General features: G+C 41.2%; 2 protein-coding genes across 11 annotated transcripts in view; one reads left to right on the top strand and one right to left on the bottom strand.

Annotated features, from left to right (window-relative positions):
- The window catches only part of LOC135493600 (glycine receptor subunit alpha-2-like), a 387,954-nt gene that overhangs the window by 136,904 nt on the left and 226,382 nt on the right, over window positions 1–24,668 (top strand). The gene's annotated exons all lie outside the window — the stretch shown is intronic.
- Window positions 8,452–24,295, bottom strand: LOC135493829 (uncharacterized). Of its 2 annotated transcripts, none has more exons than XM_064781415.1 (5): window positions 24,211–24,295; window positions 10,508–10,672; window positions 9,651–9,719; window positions 9,154–9,201; window positions 8,452–8,721 (listed from the first exon to the last, which is right to left on the bottom strand). In XM_064781415.1, exons 2-5 carry the CDS (start codon window positions 10,653–10,655, stop codon window positions 8,600–8,602), a joined length of 387 nt encoding a protein of 128 aa, XP_064637485.1. In that variant the 5' UTR covers window positions 10,656–10,672; window positions 24,211–24,295; the 3' UTR covers window positions 8,452–8,599. The 2 variants fall into 2 exon arrangements, with proteins under 2 accessions (XP_064637485.1, XP_064637486.1); XM_064781416.1 differs by having other exon boundaries at window positions 9,160–9,201.

Raw genomic sequence — 24,668 nt, 5'->3', positions numbered from 1 at the left:
CAAGTGCATTATTTAGTTTTTGCTTTCCGACACTGCGTCCTCCGGGTTAAAAGTACATGTGTATTTTTTGAACAGATAAAACAAACACGTTTAGAGACATATATTTATTGTAGGATAGGCAACAAAATCTCCAACATCTCTCTTTAATATATTACCCTTAACCTGCCTTGTTTACATAGTGGGGCTGATGAATACCTTGTGGATAGTATCTAGAATTTCTCAACGCAAGTAAGACGCGTAGTATAACTGCAATGGTATTCCACGGCATCCCGGGCGTGTTATAGTTATAATGTTCTACCTGAATGGAGTGTAGTTCTGTCATTTTGCATGGTGACGTAATAAGGCATGATCTACAGAGACCCAATACTATCAAAACTTTAAAAAGCATATTGTAAGTAAATAATTAGTTGTCCCGGTCACCTTATCCTACATACATATTTTCTTTCTTTTATATTGGATTCCGATATGATACTATTCAAAGGGCCCTTGGTGCGGTGAGTAATGACACCGACCGAGTTCAAGGTTATTCTCTTTTGAGGACTTTAAATCAGCGCAATGATCGGCAAATGTTTTAGGATAGAATTTCAAAATTTTGTACCAGGTTGAACATTGAACGTTGTGACTTATATTTTGGGTGACACCCTGAAGTTCGGATATACACGTAGATATCCTATCAGCAGCTTAAAGGTGAAACGCTTTTATTAAAATGTGCTGTACTGAAATAAAGTTTTGATAGTTTCATGCCTATATTTTAATTACCTTGTCACAGGTATGAGCTTTTAGTAAACATGTTAATATCCAATTTTAAAATATAAGCATGAAACTATAAAAAAACACTTTGTTCAGTACAACACAATGTACATCATCAGTTTGTTCTTCCTGCACCACCTGGAATGTTTGAATTTTCTACCTGCCATAACTTGAAGACGGGTAGTTCGATATTTATGAAGTTTTCACCGCTGTTTTTGTTATCCGATCCCCTAAGTTAAAAAGTGTTGCAGGTGACCTTTAAGCCACTATGTTGTGTAAGTTGGCAATACGGCCGTACCTACAAATATCGACAGTAAATTATTCATCCAGGGAAGCGTTTCCAAAATTGGTTTGCGCTGCCGCCTCATTGTGCTAGACTGGCATATGGTTAATCTTTCTAAAAAAACACCCCTAAATTATCTTTACGACCGGGTTGCTAAATGATGCAGGAGTTTACCGCACACAGCTGTGATTTACTGATGCTTGACTTGTTGTTTACCTTACTTTTATCGTTCCTACAATATACACTTTTTTTCCAATTAGAAGATCTTCAATGTTCTTGTCATCATTGTATCTAGGATGGTCATAGTCATATATTCGTGCACTGTCCAACTTGCTTCCTCCGTACTAAATAAAGCATACTTATTTAACTGACATGTCGATCATTTTTAGAAACCTTTAGAGTAAGACTCGAAAATGTTCTAACATAGATGTATAGTGTACTACCATGAAAAGTATTCAAGTACCAATGATAGGCAGATCCGCAACACCTACTAGGAGCTAAGATCGACGAAGTTTGTTAATGTGTCTTTGTCGACGATTTTTTTTTAATTTCCCGATTTCTCCTACAAAAAAGGATAAAAGATGATTTTATGAGTGTTGCAGTCATAAATCAGCACATAACTAAGTCTTGATCACACCACCCAACTTCGTTATTCGTTTCGTGCTTCGTCGTTTGGGTTGTGATATACCTGCCTGATATTGTTTCATGTGCAATATGTATCGCAATCTAAGGGTTGCAGAGAAATTCTTTGACGCTATATCCTGGTTTGATTGTTGTTTCCCGTCCGGCAATTAGTCTATGGCTTTTGTTAACTCTTATGTTTTCAATGGATATATTTTGCTGCACATGTACAGCGACACGAGATGAAAAGCTGTCAGCGACAATTATGAAATAACAGTTTTGGTATCTCTTCAGTGTCTCTTCTAAAATTGTCAGTTTAGTACGGTTTATAATGCTTTAGAGTTGGAGAAGGAGGGAAAAAACGTCGATTAAGGGGTTGTTGATGGACAAATGATACTGGTCGAAATCGATTGTTGATGGACACCAATAACTGTAAATCGTAGTTCTAAAATTGTTAGGGAGGGATAGGAGGTTGCATGGTAGGGTTGTTTTACCACAGCAGTTAATTATTGCTCTTATGTCTTGACGATACTAACAATCGGAAGGGGGTAAATGCCATATCTGGATTGCTCTTTAGGTGATAACATAGACATTCTATGGCATTTGATGTAGTTGCACTTGTGCAAGCTGTTGAGGTGGTCTCATGAAAATTGAGTTGGAGAATGTTTACCGTACATAATTATATTCAATTTCACAACAAATTTATTGAATTAGACATTTTAGACGACGGTTTCATTTACACTAAAACAGAAGCTACCTGTAGGATGAAACAACCTTGCTTACCGGCATCATTAGCAGTTTTGACATTTCAATGTTCCATCATGTGTTTTTGATTCCTTCGAATACGTGCTTCGTATGCAATGACCACCGCTGCGTGGAATGTCACATGAGAGTGCAAGAAAAAGTATTAGTATGTATTCTACTGTGTAGCTCATTTCTGCCGCACTGAATTCTAATTACAATTCTGCCCTTTGCTCTTCAGTTCCTGATATATACACATTGTAGCAATGTAGCAATCCAGAAGTATTAAGGTAGCAGGAAGGGTTGGGCGTTTGTGGTTTCTGAGTCTGAGGGGGTTGGTGTCTGTTGACTGTGCTTTAAGAGAGACTAGGCATGGCGCCAGTCTCTCTTAAAGCACATTAAACAGGTATTTGGTCTCAGTATTTGGGTAAGTACAGAATCAAGCCAGCTCAGAGAGCAATGATTGAACGATGCTGTGGACAAGTCCAAGGAGGCTTGTGGTATTCGACTCGATGACTCGACGACGCGATGGCTCGATGACGCGATCGTTGCTATGGATTTTGCTAAAATACGGAATCCCATGATCCTGGTCTCCGGGCTACCGCTCCAATGAGGTTTTAGCTCGGCCTTCCCATACCCAGCTACGGTATGTGGAAGGATGTGCCCCCCCCCCCCCCCCACCCAGCCATGGCCACTGAAGATTGGTCCCCGCGGTTGATTTTGATCACTCACACAACGTTACAAATACACTGTATATAAAGTGTAAACAAAATTCATATACCCATCATGTCCATCGAATCTGAAAAATAATGTGCAGGCCCATGACAATTCTGGTTCCGGTACAGTTTGTCGCCTTCCATATGGGCCGCGCGTTGGCCGATCCTGCATTCACGACGCACCGCACCCACAGTTACCACGTCGGACGTGATTCCCATTGTTTCCTTCCTCGTGACGCAATTATTTCATGACGTCATGAGCCATTGACCATTCACGCAAGTACATTTATTCACACCGGCGCCACTGAAGTGCGGATGTGGGACATCATGTATTTAAAAATCGTCTGCTAGGACATTCAGGACAACGTCGGCGGAGACAGTTGTGACATTTCATTGCAGACAAAGCAAACGTCCTCTTCTTCTCGATTTACGTAATTTACTTCAAAAAAGTCAGTTTTACCACTAATATGTAAAGAGCAAGCTCTAGTGAACTCACACAACTGTTTGACATGGGGGACCCCCCCCCCCCCCCCACCCCCGTCCTTCCGACATATTTGGGGGATGAGTCCCCCAAACCCCCTCCCCCGTTCTCTCTCTGAAAGTGACAGGTTTTAGTCAGTACATTGGGGGGAAGCCCCCCCCCGACCCCCCCCCCCCCATTAGACTCTCTAAAGATAGAATTCCTTGGAGACGCTGAACAATAAGGCCCCATAAAGAAATAGTCCCCGCCCCGGTAGCTGTCTCATATCTGCTGACAGAAGCAGCTCTTTGTGGTGAAATTATAATTGAATTTACCACCTGCTAGCCTAGATATTTGTGTATGTTTCTTCACCAGTTATTTAATAACGAATTTTTGTAGCTTATATATTCGTAATTGTTTTAAATGCGTTTCATGTTCAGGTGTCTTAATTTGACAATTTGGCGATAATAACTCACACAACGTAGTGAGTGTAATGGTTACGTATGTATATAAAGTGTAAACAAAATTCATATATCCATCATGTCCATCGAATCTGAAAAAAAAGTGCAGACCCATGACAGTTCCGGTTCCGGTACAGTTTGTTGCATTCCATACGGGCCGCGCTTGCCGATCCTGCTTTCACGACGCACCGCAACCACAGTTACCATGATTCCCGTTGTTGACGCAATTATTTCATGACGTCATGAGCCATTGACCAATCACGCAAGTAGATTTATTCACACCATCGCCACTGTCTTGAAGTGTATCTAAAAATCGTCTGCTGGAACATACAGGACAACAACGTCGGCGGAGACAGTTGTGACATTTCATTGCAGACGAAGTAAACGTCCTCTTCTTCTCGATTTACGTACTTTACTTCAACAAGTCAGTTTTAACACTACTGCACAAATATAGAGTGGTCTTAAAGTTCCATTTGGATAGAGATTTGACGGACTGATTTGGAAATTCATTCCAACGATGCAACTTTCAGAAATGAGAAAAAGCTCCTGGGTGTCATGACATGCATGATGTGTCTTGCCTCTGCATTTTTGTACTCAGATATGTCGGAGGGTTTTCAACTTTCATATCATTGAAGAAATAATTCATTCCAATCTACAAGTATATCAATCACATTATTTATTTAAAAATCGTCTGCTAGGACATACAGGACAACGTCGGTGGAGACAGTAGTTGTGACATTTCAATTTTCATTGCATAGAGATTTGACGGACTGATTTTGAAATTCATTCCAACCATGCAACTGTTTCAGAAATGAGAAAAAGCTCCTGGGTGTCATGACATGCATTCAATTATTATTTCACCACAAAGAGCTGCTTCTTTCAGCAGATATGAGACAGCTACCGGGGCGGGGACTATTTCTTTATGGGGCCTTATTGTTTAGCGTCTTCAAGGAATTCTATTTTTAGAGTCCAATGGGGGGGGGGGGGGCTTCCCGGCAATGTACTGACTAAAACCTGTCACTTTCAGAGAACGGGGGAAGGGGTTTGGGGGACTCATCCCCCAATGTACTGGCTATATATGTCAGAAGGACAGTTGTGTGAGTTCACTAGAGATTGCTCTTTACATATTATCCCACACCCGCACTTTAGTGGCGCCGGTATGAATAAATCTACTTGCGTGAATGGTCAATGGCTCATGACGACATGAAATAATTGCGTCACGAGGAAGGAAACAATGGGAATCACGTCCGACGTGGTAACTGTGGGTGCGGTGCGTCGTGAATGCAGGATCGGCCAACGCGCGGCCCATATGGAATGCGACAAACTGCACCGGAACCAGAATTGTCATTGGTCTGCACAAATTTTTTCAGATTCGATGGCCATGATGGATATATGAATTTTGTTTACACTTTACTTACAGTGTATACGTAACCATTACACTCACTACGTTGTGTGAGTTACTAAATCCAGATCCAGTCACGTGATTTCTAGTAACTGCCAAACTCGACCCAGGGCCGGAACTGTGAAGTAATGATGTAGGTCACGTGGTCAGAGTGCAGGAGTTACCGTACCGCCTGGCTATCCGATTTGGCATCTACCGTTCCTGAACGACATCAGCGCCTCTAGTGTTGCCATTCTTGATTTTGGCGCCAAACGAATACAAAAAAACGCGTTAAAACAATTAAGAATATATCAGCTACAAAAATTCGTTATTAACTAACTGGTGAAGAAACATACACAAATATCTAGGCTAGCAGGAGGAAAATTCAATTATTATTTCACCACAAAGAGCTGCTTCTGTCCGCAGATATGAGACAGCTACCGGGGCGGGGACTATTTCTTTATGGGGCCTTATTGTTCAGAGTCTCCAAGGAATTCTATTTTTAGAGTCCAATGGGGGGGGGGGGGGGGGGGGGGTGGGCCTTCCCCCCAATGTACTGACTAAAACCTGTCACTTTCAGAGAACGGGGAGGGGGCATAGGGGACTCATCCCCCTATGTACTGGCTAAATATGTGTCAGAAGGACGAGGGTGTGGGGGGCTCCCCCATGTCAAACAGTTGTGTGCTCGCTCTTTACATATTATTAAAAGGACTCGAGGAAGTTTCATAGCATGCAAAATGACCGGAGATTTAATTGACACACGAGCTTCTAGTGGCCAATGTCAGATGTCATGTGGTGTTGTGTTTTCTCATTTGGTTTTGCCGGTTTGGACATTTCCACTTCTGCCGTGCTGAACGGATATCCAGAGCCAACCTTGTCTCCAGGAACTCGCGTGTCATTTTAAGATTGGAATTTCTGCTTGTAAAGAACCTGGGTAAGAGGTTGATCTGAACCAGCTATATTTAGCTGTATTCACGGTAAGATACCAGTGGCTTGCACAGCAACATGGCGCATGGTTTTATCAAAAATGCGAACTTGTGGGGAACGAAAAATGGTCGGATTAGATACGGTGAAAACAGCTGGAAAGGGGTTGGTAATGATCGGTTCTTTTTTATTTTCCTCCACTTATGATTCTATGTATAAATTAGAGTCCAAGCAGTGATATTCTTTAAAAAAATTCCAACTTGATCGCGTCATCGAGTCATCGCGTCGTCGAGTCATCGAGTCGAATACCACAAGCCGTCCAAGGATACTGCATCAGTCACGACCAGCATATTCAATGTTCAGTTCCAACCTGTACCAGTCCAATGCACGCCTGTCATGGTCAGCCAACAGTGGTCAGCTTAGCGCGATATGGAACATTCTTCCGAAACTCAAACGAGGGAAGTCTGCTCATTAGCATATCTCGCGCACTGCTCCTTCTGGTCAAACATCGTAGTGAAATCGTAATGGAAAACGTCTGGCTTTGCGCCAGACCAATAAGTGAAGAACTAATAGGTAAATAACTTCTACTTGCGCGAGACTGCTGTGATAAAATTATCATTGCAGAGACTCCGGTGACGTACACATATATTTTTTACAATCAAAAATGCCCTCAAAAGACGACATGGAATGATTATTTTATTGATATTTCCTACTATATACCTTCCAATTATCACTTTATACAAATAGATCGGCGTTAGGTCGCATGCTTTTCTTTCCTGGTGACACTATAAAGCAAAATAGTTGCAACCCCGTAAATGCGCTATAAGTCCAATAATAAGTGGCGGTGACCCGTTATAAATGTTTCGCCAGCTTCGCTTTTTTGCTGCTACGCGGCGCTTTGGGCCCTTGCGTCCAGTAGTGTACAGTGCATGGTAGACTGTACTACGTACATATGTATCGATACAGCCAATTGGCGCGGTTCAAGTGGGACTATATAGAGCGAGGAAACATTTTAAATAATCCTTTCCATTTGGTTCGAGAATCATGGTAAGTTACTACGTACTGGAATGAATATTTGTTACGCGTTGTGAGTACAAAATGTTGGAGGCAGGGAGGGTGGGGGAGGCTTGGGTACCACGCACAGCCATTCCTCAGGACCGTCTTCTCAGTATCAGACAAGTTTAACTAGCGGTTAAGCGTGCTCCGTTTGGGGCATGGAGTGTTCGGTAAAGCTGCTTAATATTTGTGGGTTGAGTGCCGGATTGGGATGCCGATTCACCGTCGATGTGCGTATATCCATCTTTCAAAGAGTACGTGTAAAGTAGAATATCTGCGTGATCAGAACAGCCAAGTTTTGGCCTTTGCTTTTTACAGCGTGAAATGCGATTCACTAGTGTATGTATATATTCACTTAAAAACGATAAGAATCACGGAAAAAATAGGAAAGAAATTATATTCACTTGAAAATGATAAGAATCACGAGAAAAACGGGAACAAAATTGAACACTGCGCGCGTGCGGGTTTCGAACTTGGGTCGGTGACGTGTTAGGCCAGTCTTCATCCTTTTAGACCACCGGAATTCCTGGAACTACTGGGGCTATCACGCATTTATAACTCAGGTGCCGGACTTGGATGGCAGATGGCAGAGCCGTTTCCCTGGCCAACTATTCATACGAAAAAAAATACACGATCTCAGGATGTTCATTCGAAAAAACACCCTAAAAACACATTTTGCGCTAAAAATATGGATTGGAGACGTAGCTGAATGGCTTCACGGGTAAAATCTACATGCACACACGAAAAATTAGGAGATTCCATCCAGCGGTTAAGGCGGTGGTAGACATAAAGAGGCGTTTTCCAGTTCTAGTATTGATATATAGATTAGCATAATCGAGTACATATGATTGAACCCAATCCTGTCCCATCTTATTCCCAACCTTTTGATCTCGCAAAGTCAAGCAAATATCCATGAGCTCCGACGTGATCGCATAGTATCGGGGTAATCAAGGACCTTACGATGACGTCACAATGGTGTCCCTCGAGCTCTAAGTGACATCTATCAGCACAACGGTTATTGTTGTTGGGATACGATAAAGATAACGAGGAAACAATAGTTACTCTACTTCTCAAGCCAACATATTTATTTCTCATTTGGGCATCTACATTGTGATTTGGCTGTCATTGCAACAGTACGTATTTTCAAACATGCATGGTTTCCTCACTTGAACATAGATGTCAGGCAGCTGGCGACTTGGCCGAGGCTTAGTGGCAGACGACAAACCCGTCCGATTGGCATCGGCACTCTTGGCCCCACTGATCGTAAGTCTTGTAAAAAGTCCACTTCTCGACGTAGTCAACCTCGACATGGGTCTTACAATTGCCAGCTGAAATGGTAAGAAACATGCCATTAGAGAGGCTGCCACCGAAACCAATCGATCCACTCTTGTAAAAATGGAACTTTCGAGCGGCCCAGTCAAATCCGCAACGGTGGGTATAAAAACATTACCAAAAATAGTTACATACACCCTTTGAAATAAAGTTTTTTAAAGAAGCTTTAAGGATTGGCCGCCCAGCTCAAGTATGCACCCCGTAGCGGTACTTCAGCAGAATGAAAAACCCTTTGTGGCTTTTTAGAATCTCAAAAACGATGAGTATTTTTTCATTTTACCGGTAAACAACTACCTATAAGGTTTTTCAAAAGCAATCCAAATTAAAGGATTTTGCACTCCTGATTTTATAAAATGATTCAAGCACATTTATTCCTTTAACATAAGAACAGCCTGGAGGCAGTATATCAGGATATACAATGTAATTACACTTGCCGTTACATGTGACGTTAAATCTATTTGATTTCATAATGTCGGCTGAAATGAAACAATACGGATTTAGTGTCGCCTGGTGTGACAGAAATCAAACACGCACTTTTAACCACGAGGTGTGGGGCAAAATGACGTACATTATACCACGTAACTTGGCGTTCATTTACCCATTCGCTGATGAAATCTTTGACTGGAGTTATCATTTGTCAGTATGTTTACCATCTTGATGAGCCCCTCCGAAGCAATGACTTCCTCTTCCGAAACTCCTGACTTATGAACAGAAAGCACAAGGAGTATCAATTTTTTTCTAAAACGCCTCTTACTTTGTCATAGATTTAAGGAATAATGAACCGAGTGTGTGCCTTTTGCTCATTTGATACCAACAAAAAGAGGTCCTATTTGACGCACAAAAACATTTGTGGTAAAAACGAGGCTAATGCATCATCCATTATCAAAATGAACAGTTGTAACCAAGGTGCTTTAGAACTACATACCATCATCCACTGGTTTACAGCCATATCCTTTATTTTCTACACATCGCTCAATTGTACACTTTCGACCCACTGGAAGAGAATCAAATGCGACAATCTTAAAGGGGCACACCGTTCGTAATTACTTGTGGTCAGTTAAATAGAAATCCAATAATACACAATGCCGCAGTGCAGTTATTATGAATACGAATTTGTTGAAAATTGGTATTTATAGTACTAGTATATCTGTCTACATAAAACCAATGCTGAACATTATATTCAGTATGTATTTATGCAATTGAAAGTACACAATGTATTCACATTCAATTACAAATTCAACATTTTTGTCGAGCGGCGTAGGCCTATAAGACCTTAACATGGTCGTACACTCTTAGAAATAAGGTTGTGAAAAAAAGGTCTAATGCTGTCACCCAACACAAATAATAGGAGTTTACTGGTCCCCCCCCCCTCCTTCTCCACCACCGACACCGACACCAACACCATCTTTCGACTCTCCGCACAGCAGTGCTTGGAAGGAAGAACGGAGAAGGCCTTAGAGATCCCGTTTGATGGTGTCTCGAATGACGTGTAACATATTTTTTGATTTAGACTCTTCTTTCATCATGCAGAAATTCAAGTTTGAAATATCCCAGAATAGGATATCCGGGGTCAAATTTTTTTATCATTGCCCCGATAGAACCATGTACCGTAATCAGTCATCTAAACACATTAGGACTGGACACTTTTTCCAAGGGGTCATTTTCTACTTCAACACCGCTTCAAAAGTGCGTCCAGGCAAATAAAAGGGGGTGGGGGTGTAAACGAGATGTTTTAGTTATGGTTTCTGGAGAACAAATATTGTTGCTGTTGATTTTTCCTACCTGTACGCGAGGTGGTCGCTTCGTCGGGATACGGGGTGGTTGTTTCGTCTGTATACCAAGTGCTCAAAGGTGTAGAGTAAGAGAGGCACACGGAGGGCCCAAATATGCCAACCAAGAGAATAGTAGCAAGAACAAACTGAATATTCATTTTTTTGCTTGACTGAACTGGAACGATATAAATATGGACTGATAAGGTTCATGTTGAATGTTGATTTCACACAATGTCATTCTTTTCTATATCTATACACCTATAATGTGAATTAGAAGAGATTGGTTCCCGTCCTAGCTACACAAGGAGAGGAAAAGCCGAGATTTCAGAAACCCACCTTGGTGAAGACCGGCTTTTGTCGGAGCTGCACAAAAGGAGGAATTCAGCCAAGTTTTCAGGAACCCACCTTTGGGAAAAGTTAATGTCGTAGGGGGACGATGGCAGTGAAACAGCACCATGTCTTTAGTTACCAGCCGAAATTAAAATAGGTCATAATTAAGAGTAATTTATTCATCAGATAACTTTTGGTTTCCATAAATTTGCAAATTAGCAGAAGGTCATTTTGTGCGTACACGTATTGCGTTTGCGTACCATTACCAGATTTAGATAGCAAATGTTGTTGTTAAGCGTAGGAAGTCAACTTCTCAGTCTGCATCCAGTCAGTTCTACCGCCGTGCTCCAACCAACTTGTGATGTGTCCTGTGATTGCTCTGTCACTTCATATGATATGTGTGGGAAATTATCTCTAAGCTCAAGCGCGGCAAATCTGCCGGTACAGACAATGTCACTGCGGAACATTTACAGTATGGTATGTCCGACGAACTCTGTCAAGTGTTAACTTCGCTATTCTCAACCATGTTGCGTTTGCATGTTGTTGGGGCCGATATGCGCATAGGCACTATTGTTTCCTAATCTAAAGCCTAATATTGTTGCTAACTTTCGTTCAATTACCATAAGTACTACTTATTCCAAGATGTTCGTACTTTTACTGATTCCTAAGGTTGTTGGGGCCGATATGCGCATAGACACTATTGTTTCCTAATCTAAAACCTAATATTGTTGCTAACTATCGTTCAATTACCATAAGTACTACTTATTCCAAGATGTTCGTACTTTTAGTGATTACTAAGCTTGACAATCGTAGCAATACACAATTTGGTTTCAGTGAATCTCTTGGAATTGACACTGCCTGTTCTTTTATTCACGATGTCGCAACATATTTTAATCCAAAAGGGAGTTTTTACCTGCTGCCTCGATGCAGAAAAATGTTTTGATCGAGTCTGGCATGCAGGGCTATTTTATAAACTTTTACCACGAATTCCGCTGTGCCATTGGTTAATTTATGCGATTGGTACTCCAAACTGAAGGCAAATGCGACATGGCATGGAGTGGAGACTACTACTTTCGTGATTACTAAAGGCATCAGCCAGGGGAGTGTTCTTTCACCCATATTTTTCACTGTGTTTATTGATGACTTGGTGTGTGATCTTTTGCGAATACTGAATGTGGTGTCAGGATAGCTGAACATCCTCTTAAATACATAGCATACGCCGACGATATAAATTTAATTGCGGCTAGTGTTCCCGGACTGCAAGTGCTTCTTGACAATGTTTCAGTTAATCTAAGAAGTGGCGCTTCGTTTTTTGAATCGTCAAAACAAATGCTATAGTTTTGGGGGAGTGTTCATTGAAACCACCCCCCTCTTTATGCCTTAGTGATGACACTATTGCTATCACTAACAGTTTAGAAATCATTGGTGTTAACTTAAGAAGCGATATGAAACCTGTGACCCACAGAACAGGATCTCTGCCGCACGGCGCAGAGCTTTCGGTCTATTGAGCTCCGGTTTCTCCTCTCCCGGCTTCTCGTCTGAGGTTAAAATTCATTTGTGGAAAATGGCCGTGTGCCCTTTTCTAGTTTATGGATGTGCGACGCTTCACATCGCCTCCCTGGTTTCCTCTCAGGGGTCTTGTATCAAACTTATTTTTGGTATCCCTAAGCGCAGCCATGACACCAAACTTGTGAATGCTGCTGGTATATTAAGTGTCAACGATGTTATTCATGACCAACAGGTTTCGGTATTTTACCGTATTTTTAAAAGGTGCTCCCCTGTGATGAGGGACCCGAATATAGCGTTGTTATCTAATCATCTATCTGTTGGGGTTGTTGTAAAATGTACCCATTATGGACTCTATTCTAAAACTTGGTTCTCATCATCACATACAGCTGCTCTCACATTTCAGCGAGGCAAGTCAGGCTTTAATACCCCAGATGGGTTACTGATTCACTACGGTCCTTAATTTTCAGTGAATCTTATAACAAACCAGACTCTACTGAGAGGACCCTCGCCAAATTACTCACCAAAGCTTTTTAATATCACGTGCACTTTATACAAATATCAGTACTGTATTATGTGCAATATGTATTATCTATTTTGTGCATTATCTATGTCATTGATGTATTTAATTTGTATATTCTTCTCCTTTTAGGAGGTTTTATTAAATAAATAAATAAAATGGACTGCCACAAATAGCATGTCCATGCTTCTGCACATTTGTGTCCAAGCCCTGTGCAACTTTAAGATTGTGAAGGACAAGCACCGAGTCAGTAAGAGCCCAAAACTTGCGCTCAGTAATTGCCCATAACTAGTTAGAGGCTTTTCCCACTTATTAACGGTTTCTCAAATTTTTTCATGATTAATCTGACATTTCTCCGACATTGTCCGACTTTCCTCTGACTTTGCCCAAAAAGTCGGATTTCCAGAAAACCTGTGAAAAATAGTAGGGGTTCCCAAATATAGGTCAAGGGCCTTAATTGATTGCGGTTAATGAGGTGTGATGCAAACGCCCATAGTGACCCTAGGTGTGAATACTAATTAGCTCATCTCCTTGGACTCTTTGCATGTCACACATGGGTGCATCTGGCCGGGTCTGCCCACTCCATGTTCAAGCAGAGGAGCCTTTTACAAAAATGGTCCTAACTTGATAAAGCATAACAAACAAAGCCTAACAAATAAAGACTTTTTTGATGTACTGAACTGTATAATTTACATGCATAATACAGTTACCATTGGTAAAATAGTTGTTATTAAACTGCTTGAATTGTACGCCATACTCAAATCTATTTGTAAAATAGGAACCAGAAAGTATGTTGCAGCAGAAAAAGGACATTTAACTGATCCTTACATCGCAATGCAAAAAGTTCAATCGTGCATGGTGGTGTAAAAAGGAGGACTCACATATTGCATTGGCTGCTAAATTTAATGATTATGCAATAAGGTATGGCTCTTGAAGTTCCAATTTGATGGTGCATTCTAGAAAATCTCAAATCTAAAATGCTCACAAAAAATTCATGTTTCACAGTTAAAATGTGATTTTCATGGTTTACAGTTGCAATGTGTGCAATGTTATAAAAATGCCAAAATAATAGTGTTGAACTTTATAAAAAGGTATTTGTGCTAAAATGTTATCAGTTGTGTGTAAATAACTTATACATGTTCCTGATCACGACTTAATATGACAATATTTTTTTTATATACATGAAACAGTATTGTCTTTGTTTCTTTCCATTTATAGAATTAGGCCTATTTTATAAACGTCTCCCTGTGTGAACATGGAGTGGGCAGACCCAGATGCACTCATGTGTGACATGCAAAGGGTCCAAGGAGATGAGCTAATTACTATTTACACTTAGGGTCACACGGGGTGTTTGCATCACACCTCATTAATCACATTCAGCAGAGACATGTAATCTTTAATAGCCTATTTTGGGAAGCCCTATAATTTTTAACAGGTTTTCTGGAAATCCGACCTTTTGGACAAAGTCGGAGCAAAGTTGGACAATATCGGGGAAACGTTGGATAAATGAGGAAAAAGTTGGAGAAACCGTTAATTAGTCGGAAAACGCCTCCTACTAGTGCATGCTAATGCACAAGCATGTCTATGCTTCGGCGGGCAGAAAATGCATGCTGCATACCGTCTGCAGACTGGGGGTTTTCTCATGAGTCAATAGAATCTAAGATCTGGAATTAGGGGACCATCTCAACAGTTGCCATGTGATTTTCACACTAAAAAATAAGAGGCCATTTCAGGTATATGCCAAACGGTAGAACAAAGATTATCTAGGCCGTTGTGCAAACAGGCTTTGCGATACACCACGAGTTGGGGTGTAGGCCTAAATTCCTTTAACTGTGAACCAAGTGCATCCACTGGCACGCTACATGCATGTGTGACTCGCACGGATTTAGCACGTAGGGCCTACATGATGCTAATCAGCTAGGATGTATCTTGTGACCAGGACTGTAGTAATAAACATTTGCCTGAAAACATTTTTTATTTGGCCTAACAACACCTGTTTAGAATGTCAAAGAGGCCGGTATTTTCACTTAACATCAAGAGACAGAGGAGAACTGTCAAGGTGGGTGTTTGATATACAATGGTTTTCTGTTCCCTGGGTTTCTTCATTCTGTTATCTTTAATTATATTTACCCATGTCATTCAGCACTTTTTTATGAAATGCTGCCTTTGAAACGAACCCAACCTTGCCGGCCAATCAACCAGGCGCACGAGGCGCACGAGGCACAACAGGCCGATACAATATACATGTTCTGTATTAAGTACGTCATCTGTCATGCACACCCAAAAAAAATCTTCCTGCAAGATGATTCACAGGTAATTCAAATATAAGAAAACAAACTTTGAAAAAAAGTTGGCGCAAAGCAACTACTGATATGTTCCCCTAATTCCAAACCTTAGATTTTATTGACTCATGAGAAAACCCCCAGTCTGCAGACGGTATGCAGCATGCATTTTCTGCCCGCCGGTCTATGCTTATGCACATTTGTTAGCCTGTACTGAGAAGGGTTAGTCTAACATTTGAGCACACTAACTGTCCATGTTTATGCACAAGCATGTCCATGCAAATTCTGTGCAGAAACGTGTCAACGTGCAATAAACTACACTGCAAAGCATATAGCAATGTACTGAAAGGAGTGTCATACCAAAGGCGTCCCAATGATCTTAACTTTTGTCTTTCTATCATGTCTTTTGCATTTCATGCATGTCATGGGATGTCAAATTTCGTGGTACCATTTATTTTCAGCACAAAACTATTGACCATTTTACAAGTTTAAGGCCTAAAGGCGAGTAAAGGATTATAGAGGATGCAAGCTCACAGACTCATATGGTAGATGTGTAGGTATCGTGATAAAGTATTGAAGAAGCAACAATGCAGTGCAGTAAACCTGCTTATAGTAGTTGGAAATCTCCCCCCCCCCCCAAAAAAAACAACCCACTACAAGATTAGAAGATCCAACCACTTTCAGGCGAAAGTCTTCAACCACGTATTAGTGACGGAGATTAGTTATCATAGATATATCCATGTGGTTCCATCCACGGATCTATGACAGTGAATCCCCAAAATAGATCCATGGATGGAACCCATGATCTTAACTACCATGGGTCCATCATTGATCCAAGGATGGAATCCGTTGCAATTTTTTGGCGAGCCATCAACGAATTTATATCAAAATTGATGAACGATTCTTATTTTCAAGGACTTTGAAGACTGTTGTTCAAATGGGTTTCCACTTTCCTTGCATACGTTCAACTTGTACGACCCGACGTGGTCATTGGGCCTGCAACGGAACTCCGATCAGTGGGATCGTTAATGGGGCATCAGTGGGACTAACATCGGCCATTATAGAATATATGATGGGATCCGCTGTTAAAACGTTCCAAAAAAATCAATATCAAAGATCCATCCATGTGTCCATCAATGATCCAAGGATGGACTCTTTTGCCTGTGTGTAAATGCACATAGGCAGCAAAATACAAACCCATTTTACAGCCTTCAGAATTCTGGAAAATATGAATAGTTCACCAGTGCTGATATAAATTATTTGATGGCGCGTCAAAACAATTTATAATGGATTCCAACCATTGATCAATGATGAGCGCATGGAAGAAACGATCATGTGGTTTCATCCATGGATCTATTATGGGTCCATGGTAGAAACGATCAAATGGTTTCATAAAATCCATAAATCTATTATGGGCCCATGGTAGATACGACGATGTGGTTTCATCCATGGATGTTTTATTGCCCATCATGCATACCATGGTAGATACAACCAATGTGGTTCTAAGCATGGATGGGCCCAGGGTAGTAGATACGACCTTGTGTTCCATCTCTGGATCTATGATGTAGAGTCTCCGTCATCGATTCATGGATGGAACCACATGGATGGGTCTAGATCTATGATGGGGATTCTCCATCATGGATCCATGGAACATTGATGATTAGTCCCCAACGTACATGTATATCCATTGATGGATACGTTTGCCTGTATTGTGGAGAGGGAAACACTTTGGTACATTAGGGAGGGATTGTAAAGTGTGGCACACTCTCAAATATTATCAACGAATTGGAATTATCCGTGTCGTTAGACTTTGCCAGCTGACGCAAACTGCTGAATTTGCACTGCCCTCAAATGTTCCAAATCGATACGTCCTTCAGGTCGAAACGTCCACGGGCAATGAACGTGTCCATCTTAGATTCTGTCAAATTGTGTCAACAATACGGAATAGATAAATCATATTTTGTTATCGTGTGGACGAGCTTTTCTTTGCACAAAACCAAAACTAAGGCGTTTCTTGGCCTAAATTTTAGCTCCACTCTTGCAGTGTTTGGTGAGGCAACCAATACCTCCAGTTCTGTGTCAAGTAAGCCACCATTCCGCCTACGCTTCATTCGTCTGGAATAGAACAGGCCTTCAGTCCACTAAACATGCCACAAAAACGGTGACATTATGGTGACTGATTGAAGGGGTAGGGGTATAAGGGAGATGAGGCCATATTTTGTAGGGAGCAGGTACTGTAGCCTCGAGGCGTCTAAAAACAATTTTTGTGTGGAACGAAAAATGGCGCCTCTCCAGGGCCAATGGGTTAGTGCTGCCCTGAAAAACAGCTGGGCAAAGTGTGAGCGGGTTTTGAAGAGAAACTGAGAACGCACGTCGACTGCTTCATTTTTATTGAATGCTGGCGTGGTCTGCTTGAAGAGCATTTAAAGATGATTTGAGACAGCTGCCATTCGGAGTAGAACTATTCTATTCTTCCATTTACCTGTCCCACTACCAAACCAATTAATATTTTAAGTCCAATGTTGAGGAAAATAGGATGGGAGTATGGTCAAAATAGTAATGTCCTGGTTGAATAGATTGTTATTGTCGGTGTCCATGCACTGAGAACACATGCTAAAATAGTTCTGGCACGCCTAATGGAAAATGCATAGGAAGTATCACTAAAGTTGGCTTTTCGGGCAGGGTGTTAGAATAATCCCGACACCAGACTTCTGCACAATTCTATATATGTCAAGGTATTTGCAGACGAAAAATGAAGCGATTCGGATGGAAATTAGATGTAATCATAGATTGAAAATGTTGGTAAATGTGTATGTTTAGCTCATAGCCTGTAGTGTAAATTCTTAAGAAATCGTGATTTAGGGACTTTTCTAGCTGCGCTAGCCCTGAAACTATTCATTTAATATGAATTCCTGACTTCAGACATGGTTGATCCATAGTACTCTTTGCATTATATATTCCCATGATTTTAGCTTTATGGGATAAAAATGCTTGTTGCCATAGAGGGGTTGAAAATTGGGTGATTTCCAAAATAATTTCCCACAAATATGCGAAAAATATTTCTTTTCAATTAGAATTAATCAAAATTTAGCAAAGCGTCAATAAGTAACTACTTGTGACAATCAGTTTGGCGCCTTTGCATATGCAGATGATAGTATAATTTTAGCGCCGTCATTATTCGGGCTAAGAAAAATGTGGAAGGTTGCAAGTTAGTTTTCGTTTGAGTATAAATTTTGTTTAACGCTTCAAAATGCACATTTCTTGTTTTGGGGTATAATGATCCTCCGTCCCAGGTGGTATTTCAAGGTAATGCAGTCCGATTATCGCATGAGGAAATTCATTTAGGGATACTCCTCGGTCAAGACGTACGACGTAGACGGATACAACTGTGTACAAATGATCTCTATAAACGAACGAACATATTAATGTCTCAGTTTAGAGTAGCGAACCAGAGCACAAGATATAGATTGTTTAAGACCTTTTGTATGTCATTATATGGGTACCAATAAGTGGACCTGACAAAACCGAATACGGAAGACCTTTACACGGCATGGCGTAAATGCATTATACAGATATTGTGTCTCTCATATCGTACTGTCTGATTCAAGAATGTTGTATTCAAATACAATTGGAAAAGAGAATGGTGAAATTCATAAATGGCATGTTGGTTGCCAAAAACAAGTACACCCGTAAATGTATCCAGTTAATAGCTGCAGGCAGCAGTTCACAAATAGGGAAAAAGTTTACTTACATTACTCAGAAAAGCTATTGGAATAGGTATAATTTTCCACCTTTAGGATATATGTTGAATAAGTGTCATGCAAAACTGCCATGTCAAACCAGCGTGGGCTTTTCAAATTAGGGAACTTTTGGAAATAAGGGACCAGGTGAACAATTCTTTTTCAACTGCAGAAATAAAGGTACTTTTAGATTTCTTGTGCACTGTGTGATTTAGTAACTATGTATATTTAAGATGTATTTACAAGGATTCCTCGTAAGGATGTGTATAGGGTGATTAACGGTTTGTTCATTTGTCTGCACCCGCACAAAATGTTTCATGCACTTGCACAGATTTTCTGTACTTAGTACGAATAAACTTATACTATAAAAACCCTACATTTTATTGTCTGTCATGCATCAATGTACAAGAGACTAAATTGCCCAGTTAATTCACCCCTTTCCCATCTCAAACAATAGGAATGATCTAGTCGCCCTCTATTCAAAAATTGACCTCTGTCTGAGTTTGAGAGTCCGAATGCCTCGGTTTAAGTGTAGACTGTGTTTTAACTTTTGTTGATTGGATATCGAAATCTGTTTTTGTATGAGCCGGAACGTTGTGCGGTGGATTTTCAGGAAATGTTAAATGTAAATGTGTGTGTGTTTATTCGTCGAGAAATAGTTCTGACACATGTGGTGCATTTACAGATTTGTGCTGGGTGCTAGGTGCTTGTTTACAACGATCTATTTACATATCCGTGAAAAATCAAGGTTCAAAGAATTTAACTAGTGCACAGAAAATCAATCATTTCTGTTAATTCCCTATGATTAAACGCCGCATCCCCTACGTCTCGCATGACCATCAATTCGCTAATCTGTTCCGCTAACCTATTTTGCCCGTTCTTATCATTCACTATATAAAAAACCCTCAACATATCTCCCCAGCTGTCCACATTGTTCCTATCTAACCCATATTTTGCATACAACATGTTGACACTTCTCCCCCGTGAAGATTCACTCCCCTGACACACAAGTTTAAAACACAAGCTGACAAATACATTCTTAGATGAAGACATACCACCCATAAAATTCATTAACCGTTTTTCTAGTTCAATTTCAATACAAAAGTCGTGAACAATGCACGGCAGTAAATCATTGTGAGTCCTGTATGGTAGATTTAAAACCCGTCGCAGACACTTCCGCCACGCAACAAACAATTCCTCCATATAAGGCTTAGACAAGTCCAGAAGCTGGGAACCATATAAAGACATACAAAAACTTTTGAAAAGTGCGTACCTTACATGCGCATGGGCAAATCTGAACTGTGCCATTAACATGTTAGTTCTTTTGTACAAGTCATTTATTAAAAGCTCTACTCTTCTCCGATCAACACGAGGACCCAAAATAATACCGAGGTGTTCTTCCTCCATAGATATGAGTATCTGTGTGCCCTCAAAAAACAATGCCCTTGGTGGATCATCTAACCCAAAAACTAAAAATCTACTTTTTGATGCATTGAACGAAATATTAAAGTCAATTGAAAAACAACTTGCTGTACTCAACATTTTCTTCAACCCACGTAATGAGGGTGCAAGCATGATTAGGTCGTCTGCGAAGGCAAAGACGCCACAAAAGAGGTTACCAACATGGCACCCAAAACCAGCCTTCTTTAAATTCGCCACTAACTCATCTATGTAAATACCAAAGAGTACAGGAGACAATACACCACCTTGTTTCACACCATTAGAGACAGCAAATTCTGCTGAGACACATTCCCCCCATTGAACTCTCACCCGTTGTTGGGTGTATAAAGATGCCAGAAACCTTGCCGCAAACGGGCACAACCCTTTTTTAGTCAAAAGACGGAATAACTTTACAAAATGCACGCAATCAAAAGCCCGGCTAGCGTCCAGCATGACACAATATACTGCTGTGTTACAGCTTTTATAATAATTAATGACCTCATTTACAATTGAACTGCACGCCGCCGTAGAAACACCAGTCTTAAAACCAAATTGAGCATCCGAGGTCTGTAAAACCTTCTCATACTTTTTTAAGAAAATGTTGTCCATAATTTTTCCGATGATGCTACTTAAAGAGATACCACGATAATTATCTGAGACATTTAAAGACTTTCTGCTGTTCTTCGGAATTGGAATAACTCTGGTTTGAACGAAACCACGGGGACAATAACCATGACTCATCATGGAACTCAATAAAAGTGACAAATACACATTCAACCTTTGACTCCCATTGATAAAAAGATCTGACATTATTTTAGGATTACTATCCGTCTTTCCGCGCTTTAATCGCCTGATCCCACCAACTACCTCTTGGAATGAAATACCATGACTGGCATCACAATTACCATCCCGACAACCACTGGCGATTCCTAAATCCAGATCCCTCTTCAAGTCATTCATCTCATTTACATTGTACGACACCGAGTTATACAAACTTTTGAATTTTTCGCCAAAGAGATTACATGTAGCGTCCATGCCACTAACTCCGTCCATGCTATTTGGTTGCATAGCTCTTGTTCCCTTAACCTTCTTCACATTCTTCCAAAACTCATTTTTATCATTATTTCCGAGTGACTCGGCTAACTTATTAGCTGCAACCCTATCATGATTTGTCTTGTTTCGTTTAACTGATAGATGATACAAGGCCCTTGTATGGCGCCTTATGTCAGCGATCACCCCCAGCCGCGGCCTACCATTCTCCTTCCAGAGATTATGCCAGAACATAGCTCGTTGCCTATACTCTTTCACCTCATCGGTCCACCCGGCTCTGCCCTGGTCCTCACGTACCCCACTTTTCACATGTTTTAGAGGTATAGATTCCTCCCCAGCCGAAATGCACGCCGCAATGATCTCCTCATGAAGCCGATCAATTACCTCATTGTGCATGACACAGAATGGATCGCCGCAGCGTGTCAGGTCATCCGGGATAGCAATAACTCTCAGGTTTTCATCTAAAGCCTCTTTGTATCTCATAATGTCCTCAGGTCCTGCTTTATCCCAGTCTAGTATTTGCCTAGACTCATTTCTTACGTCCTTATTTTCATATCCCAAGACCTGAACATCAGTACTCAATATCATAGAAAGGCTGGAGTGATCTGAGGGGTTGTCAGCCCTATGCAGAGCAGTGTACTGCTCGATCCTATTAAAAACATTTTCTGAGATTATAAAATGATCCAAAAGGGATCTTGCGCCTGTGATCTTACTCTCAAATGTATATTCTACATTACATACGGCATGCGTTCTTCCACAGAACAGACTCTCCCTCTCCAAAAAGTTCAACAACGCCCTAGTATTATCTGACCCGGCCCTGCTGAAGTCGGTATTCCAATCCCCTCCAATAATAACATCATTAACATTTGACATTTCTATAATTGCAGAGATCTCTTGCAGGACACCATTAAAAATGTCAATATCTTGCCCATCAGTAGGCATGTACACATTTATCAACAACATTTCATTTTGTAAACCAGGGCTATCAACCTGCACAGCGCATACCCTCTTTGATTCCCATTGAATTGGTTTAACACATGCATCACTATGAGCGTTCCACGCGATTGCAGCGCCATCGTGAGGCCTGCCAACCAACAAAGATTCACTTGCCATACCAGTGACACCATGAATATTAATGGTACTCCCAATTTCACTACCAAGTTTCTTAAGTTGCTCATTATACAACCAATGTTCCTGTATGAAGAGGAAATCCGCATCCTTACTAAGGTCTCTTAAATATTCATGTCTACCAGGCCCAGTACCATTACTGTTGTAAGTAGTGCATTTCAAAGTGTTCACAAGTGTAGCCAGAGTTATTGTCAGTAAAAGAATTAGGGACCTACTTATCATCAACACCTTGCTGTCCGTTTTGTTCGCGACTTTTAGACGGAACGACATACTTGCGGACCGTGACGCCCTCCGGCCACATATCCTCACTCATGAGTTTCGGGTAGTCTGTTTTCCCGACAGTTATCCTAAATGAACAGTATGCTGAATCTGGGTGTGATAAACGTTTAACAGCACGCACATTTATGTCCTGTTCTTTGACATATTCCTCGAGATCAGACTCAACTGTGCCTTTTCTCAATCGGTACACAAACACATCCCTGGCAGGCTCTGGACCTGCTATAAGTTTATCACTGCACTTAGCTTTCCCAACGATTGCGCGACGCCTATTCATTTCACGTTTCTTTTCTCGCTGCACTTCATATCTGCCCTTTTCGAAGACATCACTGTCACCGTCAGAGCTCCTGTACTGATTTTCTGATTTACTGCATCCCCTAAGACGCAGCACATTTTTGTGAATAGGTGCGGATACGCCGCCGGACCGGGAGTCCTGCGATAGACCTTGATTGTCGTCTTTCCCACGGAAAGACTCGGACGGCAAGGTTGATGCGGCCTTGGCGTACGACTTTCCTACAGGCAGCTCTTTTGTCTCCATCCTCGTTCCGGACGGATACATGATGTGAGGCCAGCCACGACTGCCTCCCCGACGACCACGGTGACCCCTGCTACCGATACTAGCTCGCGCATTAACCAATGACATACTGCACTGCGGTGGCATATAAGAACTGTATGCGCCATTTGCTTTGGGATTCTCAGTACACGTCTCCGTCTCGCTCGATTGTATTTCACTTTCGACACACACTGCCTCCCTATCGAAGTTTGCTTTATAAGTCTTTGGTCTTTATAATCTTTGGTATCGGAACCTGCCCAACCGTCGTCAAAATATTCGTCTGCTGCCTCCTCAAATTTAACTTGCGTTGCCTGTGGGCTTTACCTAGATCGAGTTTCTTCTAGAACTGATCCAAAAGACGACGGATATTTCTCATCGGTTATACCGCTCTCGGTTCGAAAATGTTCTAAAAAAAGGACTGAATTGACGGGACGTTGCTTGGGCGTCCAATGTTTGACTGGTTCGGATAGTTCTGGCTCATAAATTGTACGGTTACGCAGATCGTGTCGTATCTGCGGCATGCGGATATGTGCAAATTGTTAAAATGATATTATAACAAAAAGAGAGTTTGGAATTGAAGACATGAACATATGAACCTGGTTAAGCCGACAACGATCCCGTTAATTTACTGGAAGGAAAATTCCAGGCTCCATTGTGCACACCTTTAGAGAAATAGACCACTACCGACTTCATTCGCCACCCAATGATAGCCTGCACTCAAGTTTCAGCATAAAAACTCTATTCTACCATGAACTCAAGTGTCCTGGGTATCTCTATTAACCACAGGAGACCTGGTGCTGTAGACCGTTGGCTAAACTCAAGCACAGACTACCCTAGGAGAGAATGAAGACGGAAAGCAGTAGTGGGCTAAATCAGTTTATTACTTACGGTTCAAGATGATTCGAAGAGTTTACATGGAAGGTGGGTCGAAAAGGTGTCACGAAAACAGCGTGCCCCTAGTTTTTATAAGTTCTGAAATTGACACGCCAATCAAGGAGCGGACGTGATCATCTGATATCAGATAATATTAGATGTCTGGACCTTGAGCCAACATGTGTTATTTTAACAGCTTGATGTAATCTTAGGACATATCAAATGGCGAAGCGGCGGACAACAAGATAAGGCATGTTATTGTCAAACACCGAATTAACCCTATGAATACCGTGAAGCATATATTTTCAGGACTTCACGGTACATTACCCTACTCCATCATGATCATAGGAAGAATACAATAAAAACTCTTTTTTTTGTTGGAAGACATAGTAATTAGAGTTGGGAACGGTATTTATGGCAGTAGTGCGTGGAAGGCTCATAAGTGCATTTACAGGTTGTCGTATTATCCCATT

The sequence above is a fragment of the Lineus longissimus genome, chromosome 9, assembly GCF_910592395.1.
Source record: "Lineus longissimus chromosome 9, tnLinLong1.2, whole genome shotgun sequence".
Lineage (NCBI taxonomy): Eukaryota > Metazoa > Nemertea > Pilidiophora > Heteronemertea > Lineidae > Lineus > Lineus longissimus.
Note: the sequence above shows the minus strand (reverse complement) of the source record. Positions and strands in the feature narration are given on the sequence as shown.